The sequence below is a fragment of the Cetorhinus maximus genome, chromosome 22 (assembly GCF_964194155.1).
Source record: "Cetorhinus maximus chromosome 22, sCetMax3.hap1.1, whole genome shotgun sequence".
Classification (NCBI taxonomy): Eukaryota; Metazoa; Chordata; class Chondrichthyes; order Lamniformes; family Cetorhinidae; genus Cetorhinus; species Cetorhinus maximus.
In genome coordinates this window covers 71,930,399-71,952,292 of record NC_135900.1, presented here as the reverse complement: position 1 = coordinate 71,952,292, position 21,894 = coordinate 71,930,399, and the positions used below count along the sequence as shown (strand labels likewise).

At 43.5% G+C, this 21,894-nt stretch overlaps 1 protein-coding gene across 5 annotated transcripts in view; it reads right to left on the bottom strand.

Annotated features, from left to right (window-relative positions):
* The window catches only part of tbxas1 (thromboxane A synthase 1 (platelet)), a 242,859-nt gene that overhangs the window by 98,419 nt on the left and 122,546 nt on the right, over positions 1–21,894 (bottom strand). For all 5 annotated transcript variants that reach the window (XM_078568528.1, XM_078568527.1, XM_078568529.1 and 2 more), the window contains one exon: positions 13,763–13,859. In XM_078568528.1, the coding sequence (XP_078424654.1) occupies positions 13,763–13,859 (97 nt within the window). The remainder of the gene's footprint in view (positions 1–13,762; positions 13,860–21,894) is intronic.

The following is a 21,894-nucleotide window of genomic DNA, read 5'->3' as shown; positions in this document are numbered from 1 at the left end:
TGATCCTTTGAATGCGGAGGCTGGTGGGGTGATAAGTGAGGACAAGGGGGACCCTATCATGTTTCTGGGAGGGAGGAGAAGGCGTGAGGGTGGATGCGCAGGAGATGGGCCGGACACGGTTGAGGGCCCTGTCAACGACCGTGGGTGGAAAACCTCGGTTAAGGAAGAAGGAGGACATGTCAGAGGAACTGTTTTTGAAGGTAGCGTCATCAGAACAGATGCGACGGAGGCGAAGGAACTGAGAGAATGGGATGGAGTCCTTAAAGGAAGCGGGGTGTGAGGAGCTGTAGTCGAGGTAGCTGTGGGAGTCGGTAGGCTTGTAATGGATATTGGTGGACAGTCTATCATCAGAAATTGAGACAGAGAGGTCAAGGAAGGGTAGAGAAGTGTCAGAGAAGGACCATGTGAAAATGATGGAGGGGTGGAGATTGGAAGCAAAATTAATAAATTTTTCCAGGTCCCAACGAGAGCATGAAGCAGCACCGAAGTAATCATCGATGTACCGGAGAAAGAGTTGTGGGAGGGGGCCGGAGTAGGACTGGAACAAGGAATGTTCCACATACCCCATAAAGAGACAGGCATAGCTGGGGCCCATACGGGTACCCATAGCCACACCTTTTATTTGGAGGAAGTGAGAGGAGTTAAAGGAGAAATTGTTCAGTGTGAGAACAAGTTCAGCCAGACGGAGGAGAGTAGTAGTGGATGGGGATTGTTCGGGCCTCTGTTCAAGGAAGAAGCTAAGGGCCCTCAGACCATCCTGATGGGGGATGGAGGTGTAGAGGGATTGGACATCCATGGTGAAGAGGAAGCGGTTGGGGCCAGGGAACTGGAAATTGTTGATGTGACGTAAGGTGTCAGAGGAATCACGGATGTAGGTGGGAAGGGACTGGACAAGGGGAGAGAGAAAGGAGTCAAGATAACGAGAAATGAGTTCCGTGGGGCAGGAACAGGCTGACACGATCAGTCTGCCAGGACAGTTCCGTTTGTGGAGTTTGGGTAGGAGGTAGAAGCGGGCCGTCCGAGGTTGGGCAACTATCAGGTTGGAAGCTGTGGGAGGAAGATCTCCAGAGGAGATGAGGTCAGTGACAATCCTGGAAACAATGGCTTGATGTTCCGTGGTGGGGTCATGGTCCAGGGAGAGGTAGGAGGAAGTGTCTGCGAGTTGACGCTCAGCCTCCGCGAGGTAGAGGTCAGTGCGCCAGACAACAACAGCATCACCCCTGTCAGCAGGTTTGATGACAATGGACAATGACAATGACAAGGATCAGCATTCTGGAAAGAACAACATGAACAAGTGACAGATGGCCCTTGTGGGGGTGGAGTGGGGACGGTGGTGGGAAAAGAGATCGAAAATAGAATAAAAGGTGGGGATAAAACAATGAATAAAAATGAAAGTAAATAAAAATAAAAATAAGTGGATAAAAAATAAAAATAAACAAATAAAAATGAATATTGAAAAAAGGGGATAAAAAAGGGGTGAAGATGGAGGAGAGAGTTCATGGTCTGAAGTTGTTGAACTCAATGTTAAGTCTGGAAGGCTGTAAACTGGCAGTAAAGTAATGGAAGGGGTCATCAATAGTGCTATCAAATGGCACTTGCTCAGCAATAACCTGCTCACTGACGCCCAGTTTGGGTTTCGCCAGAGCCACTCAGCTCCTGACCTCATTACAGCCTTGGTTCAAACATGGACAAAAGAGCTGAACTCCCAAGGTGAGGTGAGGTGAGGTGAGAGTGACTGCCCTTGACATCAAGGCAGCATTTGACAGAGTGTGGTTTCAAGGAGCCCTAGCAAAACTGGAGTAAGTGGGAATCAAGGGGGGAAACTCTCTGCTGGTTGAAGTCATACCTAGCACAAAGGAAGATGGTTGTGGTTGTTGGAGGTCAGTCATCTCAGCTCCAGGACATCACTGCAGGAGTACCTCAGAGTAGTGTACTCGGCCCAACCATCTTCAGCTGCTTCATCAATGACCTTCCCTCCATCATAAGGTCAGAAGTGGGGATGTTCGCTGATGATTGCACAATGTTCAGCATCATTCGTGACTCCTCAGATGCTGATGCAGTCCATGTCCAAATGCAGAAAGACCTGAACAATATCCAGCCTTGGTCTAACAAGTGGCAAGTAACATTCGCGCCACACAAGTGCCAGACAATGACCACTGTAAGGAACATTTTTTAAATTTCTGTTGGACTGTTGTAAAGGATGTATCTTTTTAATTTCTGTTGGACTGTGCATTAGAATTACAATGGCTGCAGTTTAAAGAACACGTCCACTGGAACAGGATGAGATATATACAATGTTGCAGTCCTGGAACAGAGTGTGCCGTGAAAGACAGGATGGTGCCGGAAAGGAGTCCAGGACAAAGCCTGACAACAGCATTTTAATTGGCTCCTGACCAGATGACCAGGGTTTTGTGTGCAGGGCAGTGCAGCATAAAGCTCCTGGTCTGTAAAGAGAAAACATCTAAAATCTCTTTCCTCATATCTCTGTGACTAGCTCTCTCTCTGAGGAAATCCCTGTAGAAAGGAAAAGGGGAAAACCACTGTTAGAAACATTGAAAAGCAAATTCTCAACCAGTGAACTAAATATTGAAACTGCTGGAAGACCAACTCATGTCATCAACAAGAACTGAAAGAAATTTAGAAGACATCAATCAAAATCAAGCCATCGAATCCTGTACTCCAGATTGGTGCTATTGAACTGTTTTATCCCACACTTGAAATCCATGTTTTGTGTGTCTGATGTGTCGTGTGTGTACGTGTGCATGCGTACGTGTAGGGATTTAAGAAGAGGTTAGAGCTTCAGTTACAGTGTTAGAAGTTAGTTCATATTTTTTTCTTTTGCCACTGGTTATCGACAGTTTGTTCAATAAATAGCTATTTACTTATTGGGAAAGGATTTTTCAGTCAGCGTGTGGGGGCGAGCCCGACATACCGACGCGTAAAATGACGCGTGATGACATCGGACATGCGATGTTTCATTCGGCAGGCGTGCGCCAGAGTTGGCTGCATGCCCGCGGCCTATTAAGGCCATTAAGGAAGTAATTAATGTAATTGTTAACGCTGCACATCCAACCTTAAGGTTGGCGGTCAGGCGAAAAGGCCAAGCAGCCTTTACGTTTTTTAGGAAACCTCATCCAAGAGCAGGATGAGCGCTATGCCTCATGTCCTACGCTAGGTGCACCTTAATTGGCCCACTCACATAAAATTGTGGCGTGGAGCCAATCGCAGGTGGCAATCGGCTCCATGACCACCCCTGTCTGCTCCCGACGAACCCGCCTGCCGAATGAAAAACTCAGGCCATCAAGTTTACAAACCTGGTGCTCGCATTCTGTTAACCTAAATTAAACAGTTAGGTAGAATTGTGGCAATCTGGTGGCTTTGTCAAACTTTTCACAGTTGTTGCGGCTCGGGGAACAGTGGGCTTTGATATTGCAGTGCAGTATCCCCAGTGAGTCGTGACAAAGTTTGGGGCCTCGGGTCCAGGATATTTTGGAACAAAAAACAACAACGATTTGGGTGTAGATTTAGAAAGTAATAAAAGCTAAAATGAAACACCAGGTTTGTACTGTCAAAAATAAGATGGCACTGGAAACTGCTAAAGCTTTCCTGCAAGTGGGAGAAATGTCCCTGACGATTTTACAACGGATCCCAAAAGCCAGGTTAATCAAATTGGCAAGTAAATTAAGAGTAGGGCTGTCTGCCAAAGCTAGGAAAGCAGAGACGATCGAAGAGATGGCACAGCATTTGAAATTGGAAGGAATACCCGAGAGACCGAGTTCTCCAAGGGGTGGTTCATTGGAATGGATTCAAAGTTGCAAATAAAAAAACCGAAACTAGAGACAGCAGAAAAGAAAAAAAAAAATGGAAAAGCGAGCAACTGAGATAAGATTTTGCCCTTGGCGGGGGTGCTCGGCTGGGGCAGTCAGGAAGCTGACCGCCACCTGAGATCGGCTCCGCACTGTAATTTCACACTGGCGGGCCAATTAAGGCCTGCGCTGCATGGATCACGAGCAGCAGCGCTGAGCGCTGCCTGTGCGGGCGGGGAGCGGAGGGAGAGCCAGGCCTAGCATGCAGTTCGCGCATGCGCAAGGAAGAGCATTTCAATCTCCCTGAGGCATGGAGCTGCCTCAGGGAGACTGAGCGCTGTGTAAAAAAAAAACATGAAGAGAATAAAAATTTAACAAAACATGTCCCCTCATGTGACTCTGTCACATGAGCTGGGACAAGTTTTTAATTCAAAAATAAAGTTTTTATTTAATGTTTATTTGCTTTAGGAAACCTCATCCAGCCCATGGATGAGGTTTCCTAAAAAATGTAAAGGCCGCTTGGCCTTTTTGCCTGCCCGCCAACTGTAAGGTTGGACAGGCAGCGTAAATTTGAATTTATTTAGATTGTTAATGGACTAAATAGGCCTTTTAATTATCAGCGGGCAAGTGGCCAACTGCGGCGTGAGCCCGCTGAACGCAATATTGCAAGACTGCGCGATGATGTCGGGACACATGCCCAATGTCATCGCGCGTTATTTTACACTCGAGCGTGTCCAGCGCATGCCCGCATGTTGAGCGCAATATTCTGCCCTTGAGTTCCCAAGGGAACAGGCAGAAAGGCAAGAGAAAGAAAGAAAACAAGAAAGGTAATTAGAAAAGGAGGAAGGAGAAAAAGAGAGAGAATTCCAGCTTAAAATGCTGACAGTTTAAAAAGGAGACACCAGTAGGTGAAGCAGGACTTATTTCCAGATCAGAACCCAGTGGGGAGATATTTAAATCTGTATAAGCTCTTCCAAGGCTTGAGGAAAGGAATGTTGAAGCATTCTTTATTTCATTTGAGGAAATAGTTAAACAGATGAATTGGCCAAAGGAAAACTGGACATTGCCCGTGCAGAACAAATTGACAGGTAGACGACAGGAAATTTATGCTTCACCGTCAGAGGAGGTTTCTAGGGATTATGATGTGATGAAAAAGGCCATTTTGAGTGCTTATGAGTTGGTCCCTGAAGCGTACAGACAAAAGTTTCGAAATTTAAGGAAACAACCTGGGCAAACTTACATTGAAATTGAAAGGGTTGAGCAAAGTAGTTTTGACAGGTGGATATGAGCATTTGGAGTTGAAACTACCTATGAAGTTCTCAGAGAGACCATTCTCTTGGAAGAATTTAAAAAATCCCTACCTTCTGTGATAAGAACCCATGTTGAATTCCAAAGGGTTGCAATTGCTAGACAGGCAGCAGTAATGGCTGATGATTATGAGCTGATCTATAAACCAAAATCTTTTTTCAATCACCCCCATAAATTTGAAAAGGATAGAAAGTGGTAGAATGAAAGGAAGGCAAATAGCCAGGTAAATAATGGATAGCTGGGAATACCTTAGATCTCCTCCCCAGATCAGGAAGGAAGGTACTGAGGGTGGAGGTAAAACACAAAGGCCTAAATATTTCCATTCTAATAAAGTGGGTCACATTCATTCAAAATGCTGTAAGTTGTGGGGAAGCCCATGGGACTTATTTGGAGTTTGTAAGAGTGAGTCCGAAAAGGGAACTCAAAAAGAAAATGCCACGGATCAAATTGTAGCTTTAACTACAAATAACGGTCTGGAGGTAAACACTGCTGTGATTGCAGGGGAAGTGAATAAACTAGATGAGAGATACATAAAGGGATTTTGTCTAAGGGGAAGATAACCCATTTTTCATCAAATGATGCAGCTAAACCCATAACTATATTAAGGGACACAGGAACTATTCAAACTCTTATGCTGGAGAAGGACCTAATTTTCCCTCCAGAGAGTTCATTGAAAGTTAAAGTATTGATAAACGGGATAAGTGGAGAGTATATCCTAGTTCCACTGTACAAAGTGCAATTGGAGTGTGATTTGTTATCTGGATCGGCGGTTGTAGGAGTGTTTAAGAAACTACCAGTGGATGGAGTTGATTTACTCCTGGGGAATGATTTGGCTGAAGTGAAGGTTATAGCTTCACCCATAATTACAGAAAGTCTGAGAGAGGCTAAACAGACGGAGCAGTTACAAGAACGAGTTCCTGGTATTTTTCCATCATGTGTGGTGTCCAGGGCAATGGCTGAACAAAGTCCATCACCAGAGGTCAAAGTAATACCACGAGCAGATGTTAGAGTAGCTGAAGCTTTATTTAAGGATGAGGATAATTCAAAGAAAGTGTTTGGCATGTCTTCATTAACTGAGGCTCAGAAAGCAGATCCAGAGTTAAACAAGTTAGCACAGTCAGCTCACACTGAAGCTGAGGCTGAAGGAGTTCCGGAGTGCTATTACCTTAAAAACGGAGTTCTGATGAGGAAGTGGTGACACCCTCATAGACCTGCAGATAAGGAATGGATGGTTGTTCGTCAGATAGTGGTACCGCCCAAATATGGTAAGGAGATATTGTGAATAGTGCATGAAATCCCTATGGCAGGACATGTAGAAATATGGAAAACCCAAGCATTGATAAAGAGCCATTTTACCTGGCCAGGACTTCATAAAGATGTAGTGCAATTTTGTAAAGTGTGTCATACGTGTCAGGTGGTAGGTAAACCTCAACATGTAATCAAACCAGCACCTTTAATACTCATACCAGTTTTTGAAGAACCATTCAGTCAGTTATTAGTAGGTTGTGTAAGACCATTACCCAAAATGAAAGCAGGACATCAGTATATCCTTACAATCATGGATATGACAACCCGATTTCCAGAAGCTATTCTTTTAAGGCCAATTACAGCTAAGGTGGCAGTGGAAAAGTTAACTCAATTTTTCATTCGTTATGGCCTACCAATTGAAATACAATCTGACCAAGGTTCTAACTTCATGTCTAAAATTTTCCAGGATATAATCAGCAATTTGGGTATCAAACAACTAAAGTCTACCGCCTATCACCCATAGACACAGGGAGCTTTAGAGAGATACCATCAGACTCTCAAAACCACGATTAAGACCTATTGCCATGAATACCCAACGGACTGGGACAAAGGATTAGATTTCTTACTATTTGTTACCAGAGATTCTCCAAATAAATCTATTGGATTTAGTCCATTCGAATTGATCTATGATCATGAAATAAGAGGTCCATTACAAGTGATTAAGGAAAAGTTCCTAAAGCAGAAAGACGAATCCACCATGTTGGATTACGTGTCCATGTTTCTAGAAAAACTTACAGGAGAATGCAAAATGTAGCACGAGAGCACTTAAAAATTTCCCAAGCCAAAATGAAGGAATGGGCAAACAAACATGCTACAACTAGAAAGTTCCAAGCAGGAAATGAAGAATTAGTATTATTACCTTTGCAGAATGAACTCCTGAAAGCGAAATTCAGTGGCCCCTACAAGATAGTTAGGAGAGTTAGTGAAGTGACTTGCCTGATAGATACTCCTGAGTGTAGGAAGAAGAAACGGTTATGTCACACAAACATGTTGAAGCAATATCATCGCAGAGAAGATGATAAAACAGAGAAAGTGTGCCAGATGGTAGGAGTAGTGGAGGATGACAGAGACAGTAAGGCAAGGGAAGAGAAGAAGTAAACAGTGCCCAAAGCAAACCTCCTACAATTTGACTAGCCAATACGACCATACTGGGACAGTTAGACACTGTGACCTCATATTTAGAGGATGGGCCAATGGACGATCTAATAAGGTTACTTAGGAAGTATAAGGGAATTTGTAGGGACACACCTGGATGTACTACGTTAGCTGAAAATGACGTGGACGTGGGAGACTCAGTGCTGATAAAACAACACCATTATTGTTGAGCTCAGAAAAACAAGCTCAGTTAAAAAGAGAGATCCAATATGTGCTGGATAATCAATTGATGGAGCCTAGCCAAAGTGGCTGGAGTTCACCCGGAGTATTGGTTCCTAAGCTGGATGGACCCACTAGATTTTATATAGGCTACAGGAAAGTGAGTGTAGTAACGAGGACAAATTTATGCCCAATTCCTTGGTTGGAAGATTGCATCAATGGGGTTGGCACTGCCTCATTTCTTTCTAAAATTGATCTATTGAAGGGATACTGGCAAGTGCCATTAACATCAAGGGCTTAAGAAATATCTGCCTTTGTTATACCAAGTGGGTTGTTTCAATGTCTAGTCATGCTGTTTGGGTTTAAAAACGCCCCAGCCAAATTTCAGAGACTTATGAATCAAGTCGTAGCTGAAGTACCTAACTGTGTGGTTTACTTAGACAATGTCGTAATATATAGTAACATGGGAGGAACATGTAGAGCAATTACAGGACCTTTTTAAGCAATTGCAATTGGCTGGCTTAGTCATAAATCTGACCAAAAGCAAGGGTAACTTACCTAGGTAAAATTGTAGGACAAGGGCAAGTGTTGCCAAGAACAGTAAAAGTGAACGCTCTAATAGAATTTCCCATTCCGAAAACTAAACGAGAAATCATGAGGTTTTTGAGAATGTGTGGGCTTTATCGGAGGTTTGTGCCTAACTTCAGCACAATAGCTGTACCTCTCACCAATTTGTTAAGAAAACAGGCAAAAGTGGTATGGTCAGCAGAATGCCAAGCAGCCTTTGAAAACCTTAAGGCAATCTTAATAAATGAACCAGTGTTGGCCGCTCCTGACTTTACCAAACCTTTTAAAATGGCAATTGATGCGAGCGACTTGGGGGTAGGTGCAGTGCTATTACAAGATGATAAATTAGACCATAAGACGTAGGAACAGAAGTAGGTCATTCGGCCCATTGAGTCTGTGCCGCGGGCATTAGGGGTAGAGAAGCCGGTGGGGTACTTTTCCAAGAAACCAAATCAATATCAGAGGAAGTACTCTACAGTAGAAAAAGAAATTTTAGCATTGTTGTTGTCTCTTCAATACTTTGAAGTCTATGTCCAACACGATAACAAAAAAACACTAATCTACACTGGCCATAATCCGCTGGAGTTCATTGACAAGTTTAAAACTCGAAATGCGGGACTGTTTAGATAGTCTATTGTTTCAACCATTCAATGTAAAGATTGTTCACGTTGCCGGTAAAGATAATGTGATCGCAGATGCATTGTCCCTGGTGTAAAATACTAAAGTAAATTAAAGGGGTAAGAAATGCTGAATATTGTATAAAATTGCATGGGGGGTGTGGGGGGAAGGATGAATGAAAGTAAGTCTCGTGTTTTGTTGTCCATGTTGCATAAGGGGGGAGGGGGAAGGATGAATGAAAGCAAGTCTCGTGTTTTGTCCATGTGTCACATACATTGTGATGAAACGCATTTTTGAAATGGTGTTTCAACTCTTTTAAGGGTGGAGGCATGTAAGGAACATTTTTTTTATTTCTGTTGGACTATTGTAAAGAAAGTATCTTTTTATTTTCTGTTGGACTGTGGATTAGAATTACAATGGCTGCAGTTTAAAGGACATGTCTACTGGAACAGGGTGAGAGTTATATACAATGTTGCAGTCCTGGAACAGTTTTTTTAAATTCATTCACTGGATGAGGGCTTCGCTGGCTGTGCCAGCATTTATTGCCCATCCCTAGTTGCCCTTGGGAAGGTGGTGGTGAGCTGCCTTCTTGAACTGCTGCAGTCCATGTGGTGTAAGTACACCTACAGTGCTGTGAGGGAGTTCCAGGATTTTAACTCCGTGACAGTGAAGGAGCGGCGATATATTTCCAAGTCAGGATGGTGAGCACCTTGGAGGGATACTTCCAGGTGGTGGTGTTCCCATCTAACTGCTGCCCTTGTCCTTCTAGGTGGTAGCGGTCGTGGGTTTAGAAGGTGCTGTCTAAGGAACCTTGGTGAATTTCTGCAGTGCATCTTATAGATGGTACATACTGCTGCTTCTATGCGTCGGTGGTGGAGGGAGTGAGTGTTTGTGGATGTGGTACCAATCAAGGGGACGGTGTCCAGCTTCTTGAGTGTTGTGGGAGCTGCACTCATCCAGGCAAGTGGGGAGTATTCCATCACACTCCTGACTGTGCCTTGTAGACGGTGGACAGGCTTTGGGGAGGCAGGAGGCGAGTTACTCACCGCACGATTCCTAGCCTCTGACCTGCTCTTGTAGCCACAATATTTATATGGTTAGTCCAGTTCAGTTCCTGGTCAATTGTAACCCCCAGGGTGTTAATAGCGGGGGATTCAGTGATGGTAATGCCATTGAACATCAAGGGAGGATGGTTGGATTCTCCCTTGTTGGAGATGGTCATTGCCTGACACTTGTGTGGCGCGAATGTTACTTGCCACTTGTCAGCCCAAGCCTGGATATTGTCCAGGTCTTGCTGCATTTGGACGTGGATTGCTTCAGTCTCTGAGGAGTTGCGAATGATGCTGAACGTTGTGCAATCATCAATGAACATTCCCACTTCTGACCTTATGATGGAAGGAAGGTCATTGATGAAACACCCGAAGATGGTTGGGCCTAGGACACTACCCTAAGGAACTCCTGCAATGATGTTCTGGAGCTGAGATGACTGACCTCCAACAATTACAACCATCTTCCTTTGTGCTAGGTATGACTCCAACCAACGGAGAGTTTTCCCCCTGATTCCCATTGACTCCAGTTTTGCTAGGGCTCCTTGATGCCACACTGTCAAATGCTGCCTTGATGTCAAGGGCAGTCACTCTCATCTCACCTTGGGGGTTCAGCTCTTTTGTCCATGTTTGGACCGAGGCTGTAACGAGGTCAGGAGTTGAGTGGTCCTGGCGGAACCCAAACTAAGCATCAGTGAGCAGGTTATTGCTAAGCAAGTGCAGCTTGGGAGCACTGTTGATGACCTCTTCCATTACTTTACTGATGATGGAGAGTAGACTGATGGGGCAGTAATTGGCCAAGTTGGATTTGTCCTGCTTTTTGTTTACAGGACATCCCTGGGCAATTTTCCACATAGCCGGGTAGGTGTCAGTGTTGTAGCTGTACCTGGAACAGCTTGGCTAGGGGCGCGGCAAGTTCTGAAGCACAAGTCTTCAGTACTATTGCCGGAATGTTGCCAAGACCCATAGCCTTTGCAGTATCCAATGCCTTCAGCCGTTTCTCGATATCACATCAAGTGAATCGAATTGGCTGAAGACTGGCATTTGTGATGCTGGGGACCTCCAGAGGAAGTCGACATGGATCATCCACTCGGCACTTCTGACTGAAGATTGTTGCAAATGCTTCAGCCTTATCTTTTGCACTGCTGTGCTGGGCTCCTCATTCATTGAGGATAGGGATATTTGTGGAGCCACCTCCTCCAGTGAGTTGTTTAATTCTTCAATACCGTTCATGACTGGATGTGGCAGGACTGCAGAGCTTAGATCTGATCCGTTGGTTGTGGGATCATTTAGCTCTGTCTATCACTTGCTGCTTATGCTGTTTGGCATGCAAGTAGTCCTGTTTTATAGCTTCACCAGGTTGACACCTCATTTTTAGGTATGCCTGGTGCTGCTCCTGGCATGCCCTCCTGCACTCTTCATTGAACCAAGGTTGATCCCCTAGCTTGGTGGTAATGGTAGAGTGGGGGATATGCTGGGCCATGAGGTTACAGATTGTGCTTGAGTACAATTCTGCTTCTGCTGATGACCCTCAGCGCCTCATGGATGCCCAGTCTTGAGTTGCTGGATCTGTTAGAAATCTATCCCATTTAGCACGGTGGTAGTGCCACACTACACAATGGAGGGTATCCTCAATTTAAAGGCGGGACTTTGTCTCCACAATGACTGTGCGGTGGTCACTCTTACCAATACTGTCATGGACAGATGCGTGTGCTGTGAAAGACAGGATGGTGCCAGAAAGGAGCCCTGGACCATGGGAGCTGCCTGACAACAGCATTTTAATTGGCTCCTGACCAAGTGACCAGGGTTTTGTGTGGAGGGCAGTACAGCAGAAAGCTCCTGGCTTGCAAACAGAAAACATCTAAAATCTCTTCTCCTCATATCTCTATAACCTGCTCTCTCTCTGAGGAAACCCCTGTAAAAAGGAAAATGGGAAAAACACTGTTAGAGACATTGAAAAGCAAGTTCTCAACCGGTGAACAAATTACTGAAAATGCTGGGAGACCATCTCATGTCATCAACATAAACTGAAAGGAATTTGGAAGACATCGATCAAAAGAATCAACCCATCGAATCCTGTAGTCTGAATTGGTGCTGTTGAACTGTTTTATCCCACCCTTAAAAATCCATGTTTTTTGTGTCTTATGTGTCTGGTGTGTGTGTGTGTAGGGATTTAAGAAGGGGGCAGAATGTAAGTTATAGTGTTAGAAGTTTGCAGTTCATATTTCTTTCTTTTGCTACTGGTTAACAACAGTTTGTTCAATAAACAGTTATTTACTTATTAAGTTTACAAACCTGGTGCTCGTATTCTGTTAACCTAAATTAAATTTAGGTAGAATTGGGGCAATCTGGTTGCTTGATCAAACTTCTCACATTTGTCACAGCTCGGGGAACAGTGGGGCTTGATATTACAGTGCAGTATCCCCAGTGAGTCGTGACACCATCTCCAACAAGAGAGAATCTAACCATCAGCCGTTGACGTGCAACGGCATTACCATCACTGAATCCCCCACTATCAACATTCTGGGGCTTACCATTGACCAGAAACTGAACTAGACTAGCCATATAAATACTGTGGCTACAAGAGCAAATCAGGGGCTAGGAATCCTGTGATGAGTAACTCACCTCCTGATTCCCCAAAGCCTGTCCACCATCTACAAGGCACAAGTCAGGAGTGTGATGGAATCCTGCCCACTTGCCTGGATTCGTGCAGCTCCTACAACACTGAAGAAGCTGTGCACCGTCCAGGACAAAGCAGTCTGCTTGATTGGCACCACATCCACAAACATTCACTCCCTCTACCACCGATGCACAGTAGCAGCAGTGTCTACCATCTACATGATGCGCTGCAGGAATTCACCAAGGCTCCTTAGACAGCACCTTCCAAACCCATGACCACTACCATCTAGGAGGACAAAGGCAGCAGATAGATGGGAGTACCACCACCTGGAAATTCCCATCCAAGTCACTCACCATCCTGACTTGGAAATATATCGCCGTTCCTTCACTGTCACTGGGTCAAAATCCTGGAACTCCCTCCCTAACAGCGCTGTGGGTGTGCCTACACCACATGGACTGCAGCGGTTCAAGAAGTTAATGCACCATCACCTTCTCAAGGACAACTAGGGTTGGGCAATAAATGCTGGCCCACATCACCCGAATGAATAATAAAAAAAAATGTCTAACCGGAATAGTGCGGTATGATTAGTTTATTTTTATGCCAAGCTTAGGTTGTTCCTTTGAAGCTTCCTCTTCAAAAGCTTGGGGCTGAAACTGGTCATTGGCAGCAGTGCAAAAACGTTGATGGTGAAGAAGCAACAATCAGAAATCAATGTAAAAGATCAGGCAGGAAGTCAAAGAGGGTGCCAAAATACTCACACCTGTTTCGTGCCAGCCGCGAAGGCCAGCTGCACACCCTCTCTAAAATTAGTTCTCCAGATCAATATAAGAAGACAATGCAGCCATGGCAAATACATTAGGGGAAATCCACAAGTGTTTTACAAGCTGTTAAAAATATCATTTAAGTTCGGTCACTTACTCAGCTAATTAAACAAGAAATGCAGTCAGCTTGCACCATGAGTACTGTGACAAGCTTCTCAGTAGTGATGCAATATTCTGGCTGAGTTAGAATTATTAAACATTCCCCAGAGAGAGCTTCTGAAATTACTAGCCCAATATACGTACGAGAAGAAGTCACAATCACAGACCCAAAGTGAGTTTTAAATTCTGAACTATACTGGACATGCAACTTGTCAGTTCACAGTGGGGGACATTGGTGGATTTAAGGTTGCTTACCATTCTGTTGCCAAAGTTGCTGAAATCCTTCACCAGAATCTGCTTCAGCATTTCAGGCTCTGCGATTACAATGGTTGCTTGCCGGCCAAAGTAGTAACTGGAACATGCAAAAGGGACAATTTCTTGAGAATGGACCACAGTTTGCAGGAAAATCTTTCTACCACTTCAGTTATCCATGCAGTCAGCTGTGTGTCAGTAACTTAGAGTAACAGGAAATAAATCACAAGTCATGATAAAACAATACAATTCTTTCTCCCCCATTCCCACAGGCTCTTATTAAAATAATTTTTCCCACTCTTTCTCGGGTCATACCTCACCCCCTGAAATTGAGGTAGGCAAGTGAACCACTCAAGTCTCCGTCAGTTTTGTAACAGGAATCTGGGACCTCTCTTCTTTAATGGCTCAGAACTACATCAAACTCTGGGGTAGCTTTATCCTGGCTAAAACTTCCTGACACAGTATATTTTGTCAACTTGATCACCCACTCCATCCTCCATATTAACACATTGTAGTTGCAATGTGTACCATCTACAAGATGCACTGCTGCACTTTGCCAAGGGCACTTTAACAGCACCTCCCAACCCTGTGACCTCCACCATCTAGAAGGATAAGGGAAGCAGGTGCATGGGAACAAGATCAGGATAGCAAGTTACCATCCTGACTTGGAAATATATCGCTGTTCCTTCATCATCACTGGGTCAAAATTTTGGAGCTCCCTCCATAACTAAACTGTTACGAGTACCTCCACCACACTGACTGCAGGTTCAAATAGGCAGTTCACCACCACCTCCTACTCAAGAGCAGCGAGGGATAGGCAATAAATGTTGGACTTGCGAGTGACACCCATATCCTGACAATTAATTTAACAAAATGTTGCAGTTCGAGTATGGAGCAGCATTGAGAGAATCCCTGCAAGCAGGATCAGTCCTGGGATGGGAAAATCTAAAAAAAATGGGAGAAATTTAAATCTATAACATACATTTTATTGGGGTCCAAGCATCCTTCACGTGGCATAGGGAATGTGGATTTATTTAGAAGCCAGTTGCTGTGCAATGCAGATAGCAGAACAGTAATCCAGTCACATACATCATCCCATAGGATGAAGCAATTGTTTACTTGTCGACTCTTTGCATATTAAGATATGACGGTAACTCATCCAGAAACTCATTCCATCCACTGACATGTTGGCATCTCATGCAAATGAAAATGAGCATTTGCTTTTCAAAACAGTTTATTTTTAAATCAATGAACTGAAGTGTTACGGCTTGTAAACATCCACACACTGACACACACAGACACACACACACACAGACACACACACACAGATACACACACACAGACAAACACCGATAGACACACACACACACAGACACACACTGACACACACACACAGATACACACACACAGACACACACACACAGACACACACAGACACAGACACAGACACAGACACACACACAGACACACACACACAGATACACACACACAGACACACACCGATAGACACACACAGATACACAGACACAGACACACACACACACAGATACACACTCACAGATACACACTCGCTCACTCACCCGGGAAATAGTAGCTTAGTTTTATCTCTCCTTGGCTCAGGCATGCTGAGATGAACTACAGCAACCCTGCTACTGTTACAATCTTGGCTGACTCAGCACAGAATGGGGTCTGAATTTGGGATTAAAACCTATGAAGACCCCCACAGTGGAATATCTGTAAATATAGAGTACACCTAAATGTAATGCTAGTATTTAACTGGCATTTTTTCCTCATCAATTCCTTAAGACCCAAACTCCTAATGGAGCCCTCTGATACTTCGCCTGAATTCCTATTTTTCATTGTGAATTCATACATCGACTCTGGCTATTCATTTGTCTGTTTACCTTTAATGTTCAGGAGCATGAAAGCTAATTAAAGCAGTCCCACCACTGCCCCAGCTATGATTAGTGAGCTTAGCGAGGTCCAGAGATAGAACCTGGTCCCTTGTGGTTTGTGTGACTCAGTACATCAACAGGACATGCCTTTACCCATAAAGATACTATGATGGTGGTCAAAATTTTCTGTAATGGGAAAAATCGGAATAGGCAACAAGATCAACATACATTTATGAAGCGCCTTTAACATAGCAAAAGGTCCCAACAGAGTCTATTTGAGTTTGATACATGTAAGCATTAAAGATTCAGCTATTCAGTGTGTATAAGGGGCACATAGTTATAATAGGACACACTTTATACATGAATACTCCTGGACCTCATTTGTAAGTGAAAATGAAAACTACACTAATTGGAAAATAGACACTTCCCTCCAGTTCAAATGCATGGTTCCTGTCTGGAAAAATAGTATGATGCACAATTATTAAATATCATTAGTCATAATTTTACAAGTTTAAATCGTTCAACAAGTGCAACCATCACTATTTGTATGAAATGTTGAGCGCATGTAAAAGGAGAGAGAACATAGAAATGAATTAGCTAATTAGATCTCATTACGCTGACAAATTATCCAGTTGATTACAAAACAGACTTTCTCTGGAAACTCAAATACCACAAGTGTTATCTTCCCCAAACTTGGATGTTCTAATTGTTTTCTGCCTCTAAAGGGAAATTAAAGAAATGGTTTAGTTTACATCAGATGTGGCTGCATATCAGAAGTATGACTTCTGCCCTCCATCAATAGCTTCTCTTTGCTATTTACCTCCCCTTCTCTCTCCCAGCTTTTTTCTTCTACTGAAGATGTTTGACACCATAGTACTGGGATATGCTTCTGATGGTCAGTGATCACTCTCCAGTACCTCATCTAAGTCTCTTCAATGCATATATCAGCCTTGACGATGAAAGTAGGCAAGTTATGACATATAAGTAAAATCCTCCTCTTACCTGACATCTGAACGCACACTTCCAGTCAGTGTCCCCTCTATAACTCAAACCAGCTTTCCCTTCACTATACCAGCTGCAGCATTCCCAGTGCTGCCGGAGGTGAAATCAGCTAACTTAGCACAGAATCAGGACCTTACGGATTTGTATAGCTCAGAGATGAGACCTAATGGTTTTATTTAAATCTTTAAATTGTGTTTCACATGGAGAAATTTTACGCTTGCATGTTGTTTGATGTATTGGACTGTGACTTCATAGTGCATTACTTTGAATGTTGTCGAACTTTATTCAATTTATATGCATTTTAATTTTAAGTAAGAGTTGGAATGATAAGTCTGTACATTCGTTAGACCATGGTTACTGAGTGCAGTATGGGACCCATCATTACAGTAAATGCACAGAAAGTATACAGTGTCAAGTCACCGGGATAATGCCAAGAATGGGAAATGTGAGGTTGTTGCATTGACTTTGAGGTACTGAGACTATTTACACTGGAGCAGAGGAGGCCAAAATGAAATGTGATAAAGTTTTTTTTATAATTATGAAGGGCTTTGGTCAAATGAAAATTGAAAGACAATTTCCCTTGTTTGGGGAGAAAGAGGGATCAATTTAAAATCTTTACTGAAAGACTGTAAAAAGGTTTGTAGGCATTTCTTACAGAGAGGGTTGTTGGAGCATGGAATACCTTACCACAGGGCATGATTGGGGCAGAAACCATTGTATCTATTAAGGCAAAACTGTATAAATATTTGAAGCAGAGTAAAATATGGAGGAAAATATGAGGAGAACCATGAGGAGGGGGACAGAGTAGTGGGATTAATTTTAGATTGATATAGTAAAGGGGAAATATGGATGGCATGGGCAGAATGGCTTCCTACCGTGCTGTAAACCTCTAGCATTCAATGAGAATTAATTGTTATGCTGGTGTGCAAAAGGATACAGCATTTATCTGGCTGTGTGCCAGGCCAGTGCTCACTGAGAAGGCAGTTGTAGCTGCTCTGTACAAACACAGGTACTCAGATACTGATATAATGTGAAAGATTATAATCAGTTCTTCCTAGGTTTTAGTCCCTAAACAGCTTCCTGGCACTGGAACATGGTTCTTCACGTTGAAAAAAAAGTACAACTTTAACCATCCACTATTCAAATGGTCCCTTCACTGTTCAGTCACACTTCAAGATACTCTGAATGGTGCAATAGTGTTATTTATTTTATTTAATTGATCTAGAGGCTTTGGCTAATAATCTCGAGAACAAGCTGAAATCCCACTGTTGCCAGTTTGAGAGTTTGAAATTTGCATTTAAATAAGATGGAAATATAAACATGGAATCAGTAAAAGTGAAGTTGTTGGATTGTCACTCAAAACGCAACTGGTTCACTAATGTCCTTTATGGAAGGAAACCAGATAGCCTTACCCAGTTTTTATGTGATTCCAGTCCCACAACAATGTGGTTGATTGTTTCCCTCTGTAATGATCTACCCAGCCACTGACATTGTATCAAATGAGGGATGGGACTTGCTAGTGATGCCCATATACTGGCAGCGGATAAAGAACTGCAGTCCAGGGAAACTCATGATTCAATGAGCTTCCTTGTCATTTCACATGTAAAGTCGGATCCCATCCAGTGGGGTAAAATTCAATCTTGATGACAAAACAATAGTTAAGGCAGCAGACCAAGGGTCTTTCCTACATGGCCTACCTAGCAATGGAAAGGAATATGTGCTTTGTTAGAGTAAAGGTGAAATACAGGGAGGGACAAGTCCACACTTTGTACCTTTTTTCAACTAAACAAAAGCTGAGGGAACAGTTATTCCCTGGTTCATTTGCCAGGGCAATGCTTTGACCAATCAGAGTCAACCTGCTCGGTTTGAATTTGAACAAAGTTAACTGTTCCATGCTGCATTCTCCATGGCAACACTTCCACCAATCCACTTGCCAACCAATCAGCATTCTCTTCTCATGCAGTATAAACTGTTGTTTTCCCTGTTACTGTTAGTAATTTCTTGCAAGCTATTCTGATGAGTGCAAGACGAAAAGCTTTGGTAGCATGTCTCATTTTTCAGGAATACTCAAGTATGAGATTGAACTGTTATGGAGGAGGTAGATAACAGGACATTTAGAAAATCAGAATACGATCAGGCAGAGTCAACATGGCTTGCGGAAGGGAAGTTGTATTTGACAAATTTATTAGAGTTCTTCGAGGATGTAATAAGCAGGGTGAATATAGGTGTACCAGTAGATGTAGTGTAGTTGGATTTTCAAAAGGCATTTGATAAAGTACCACATAAAAGGTTACAGCACAAGCTAAGAGCTCATGATGTTGGGGGTGACTTATTAGCATGGATAGAGGATTGGCTAATGAACAGGAGTCCAAGAGTAGGGAATATATTCAATGGCCCAGCCTCCATTGCTCTCTGTGGAGACAGTAGGGATAAATGGATCATTTTGGCAAACTGTAACTGATGGAATATCACAGTGGTCAGTGTTGGGGCCTCAACTATTTTTGAACTACATTAATGACTTAGATGAACCGTCAGTATTGTTGTCAAATTTACTGATGATACAAAGATAAGTCAGAACGCAAGTTGTGAGGAAGATACAAAGAGTGTGCAAAGGGATATATATAGGAAAGTGAATTTTTTATATTTGTTTGCGGGATGTGGCATCGCTAGCTAGGATCGCATTTGTTGCCCATCCCAAATTGACCTTGAGAAGGTGCTGGTGAGCCACCTTCTTGAACCCTTGCAGTCCATGTGGTGTGGGAACACCCACAGTGCTCTTAGGGAGAAAGTTCCAGGATTTTGACCCAGCAATAATGAAGGAATGGCAATTTAGTTCCAAGTCAGAATGGTGCGTGGCTTGGAAGAGAACTTGCAGGTGGTGGTGTTCTCATGCATGTGCTGCCCTTGTCCTTCTTGGTGGTAGAGGTCGTGGGTTTGAAAGGTGCTACTGAAGGAGCCTTGGTGAGTTGCTGCAGTGCATCTTGTAGATGGTACACACTGCTGCTACTGTGCGTCGGTGATGGAGGAAGTGGATGCTTAAGGTTGTGGATGGGGGGGGGCCAATCAAGTGGGTTGCTTTGTCCTGGACGGTGTCCAGCTTCTTGAGTGTTGTTGGAGCTGCACTCATCTAGGCAAGTGGAGAGTATTCCATCACACTCCTGACTTGTGCCTTGTAGATGGTGGACAGGCTTTGGGGAGTCAGGAAGTGAGTTAATCGCTGCAGAATTCGCAGCTCTGACCTGTTCTGGTAGCCACAGTGTTTATATGGCTGGTTCTGTTTAATTTCTCGTCAATGGTAACTCCCTGGATGTTGATTATGAGGGATTCAACGATGGTAATGCCACTGAATGTCATGGGGAGACGGTTGGATTCTGCAAAGATTTTGACAGATGGAGTATAATGTGTGAAAATGTGAGGCTGTCCTCTTTGGCAGGAAGAATAGACAAGAACAATATTATTTAAACGGAGAGATCTCCAGCATGCTGCAGTCCAGAGGGATCTGGGTGTCCTTGTACATGAATATCAAAACATTAGCATGTAGGAACAGCAAGTAATTAGGAAGGCAAATCAAATGCGGCCTTTTATTGCAAGGGGGATGGAGTATAAAAGTAGAGAAGTCTTGCTACAACTATACAAGACATTGGTGAGACCGTACTTAGAGTACTTTGTCCAGTTTTGTTCTCCTTACGTAAGGCAGGATATACATGGACTGGAAGCAGTACAGAAAAAGTTCACTTGACTGACACAAACATACGAAATAGGAGCAGGAGGTCATTTGGCCCCAAGAGCCAGCTCCACCATTCAATAACACCATGGGTGATCTGTTTGTGTTTTAAATTCCATATTCCCATCTAACCTCGATAACCTTTGATTCCCTTGCCTAACAAGAATTGATCTACCTCTGCCTTAAAAATATTCAATGACCCCGCCTCCACCACCTTCTGAGGCAGAGAGTTCCAAAGTCGCACAACCCTCTGAGAGAAAAAAATTCTCCTCATCTCTGTCCTAAAGGGGCGACCCCTAATTTTGAAACAGTGTCCCCCTAGTTCTGGACTCACCCACAAGAGGAAACATCCTTTCCACATCCACCTTATCAAGGCCATTCAGGATCTTATATACTTCAATCAAATCACCCCTCGCTCTTCTAAACTCCAGTGGAAACAAGCCCAGTCTGTCCAACCTTTCCTCATAAGACAACCCACTCATTGCAGGTATCGATCTAGTAAACCTCCTCTGATTCCTGGGATGAAGGTGCTGTTTTATGAGGAAAGGTTGAGCCTATACTCATTGGAGTTTAGAAGAATATGTGGTGATCTTAAACTTATAAGATTGTGAGGGGGCTTGTCAGGGTAGATGCTGAGAGGATGGGAGTGGAAGAATCTAGAACTAGACGGGGTGGGGTGGGGGGGGGGTGCGGGGACACAGTTTAAAATAAGGGGCCTACCATTTAAGACGGAGATGAGGATAAATTTCTTCTCTCAGAGTGTGTTTGGAATTCTCTTCCACAGAGAGCAATAGAGGCTGGGCCATTGAATATATTCAAGGCTGAGTTAAACAGATTTCAGATCTATAAGGGAGACAGACAGACAGGAAAGTGGAGTGAAAGCCACAATCAGATCAACCATGGGTTTATTGAATGGCGGAGCTATGGAAAAGGAGACTTACACTTGTATAGTGCCTTTTATAACCTCAGGACACCCCACATTGCATTACAGCCAATGAAATGCTTCTGAGGTGTAACCACTGATATAATTTAGGACTGTAGCAGCCATTTTTTGCACAGCAAGCTCCCACTAACAGCAGTGTGATAATGAGCAATGCTTTAGTAGCATTTGTTGAGGGATACATATTGGCCAGGACTCCTGCTCATCTTCAAATAGATCCATGAGGTTTTTTACATCTACCTGAGAGAGAAAGGCCAGCCTTGGTTTTAATGTGTCATCCGAAAGTACCTCTGATAGTTCTGCATCTGAGTACCAACTTGGGTTATGGTCTCAGGTTTCTGAAGTGGGACTTGAATCCATAAAGCGCTGCCTCAGATACAAGAGTGTTACCAACTGAGGTGAGAGGAGAGGTGAGCTCTATCGACTCACCCCACTGGCAAAAAATCCACACTAGATCAGATGGTCAGAATAAAATAAACATCGATCACTGCTCCCACATGCCTGTCCGCTGCAGGTAAAAAGGAGGCTACTTTATAAAATTTTAGTTTGTAAGCAGCACCACAACAAGGTTAAA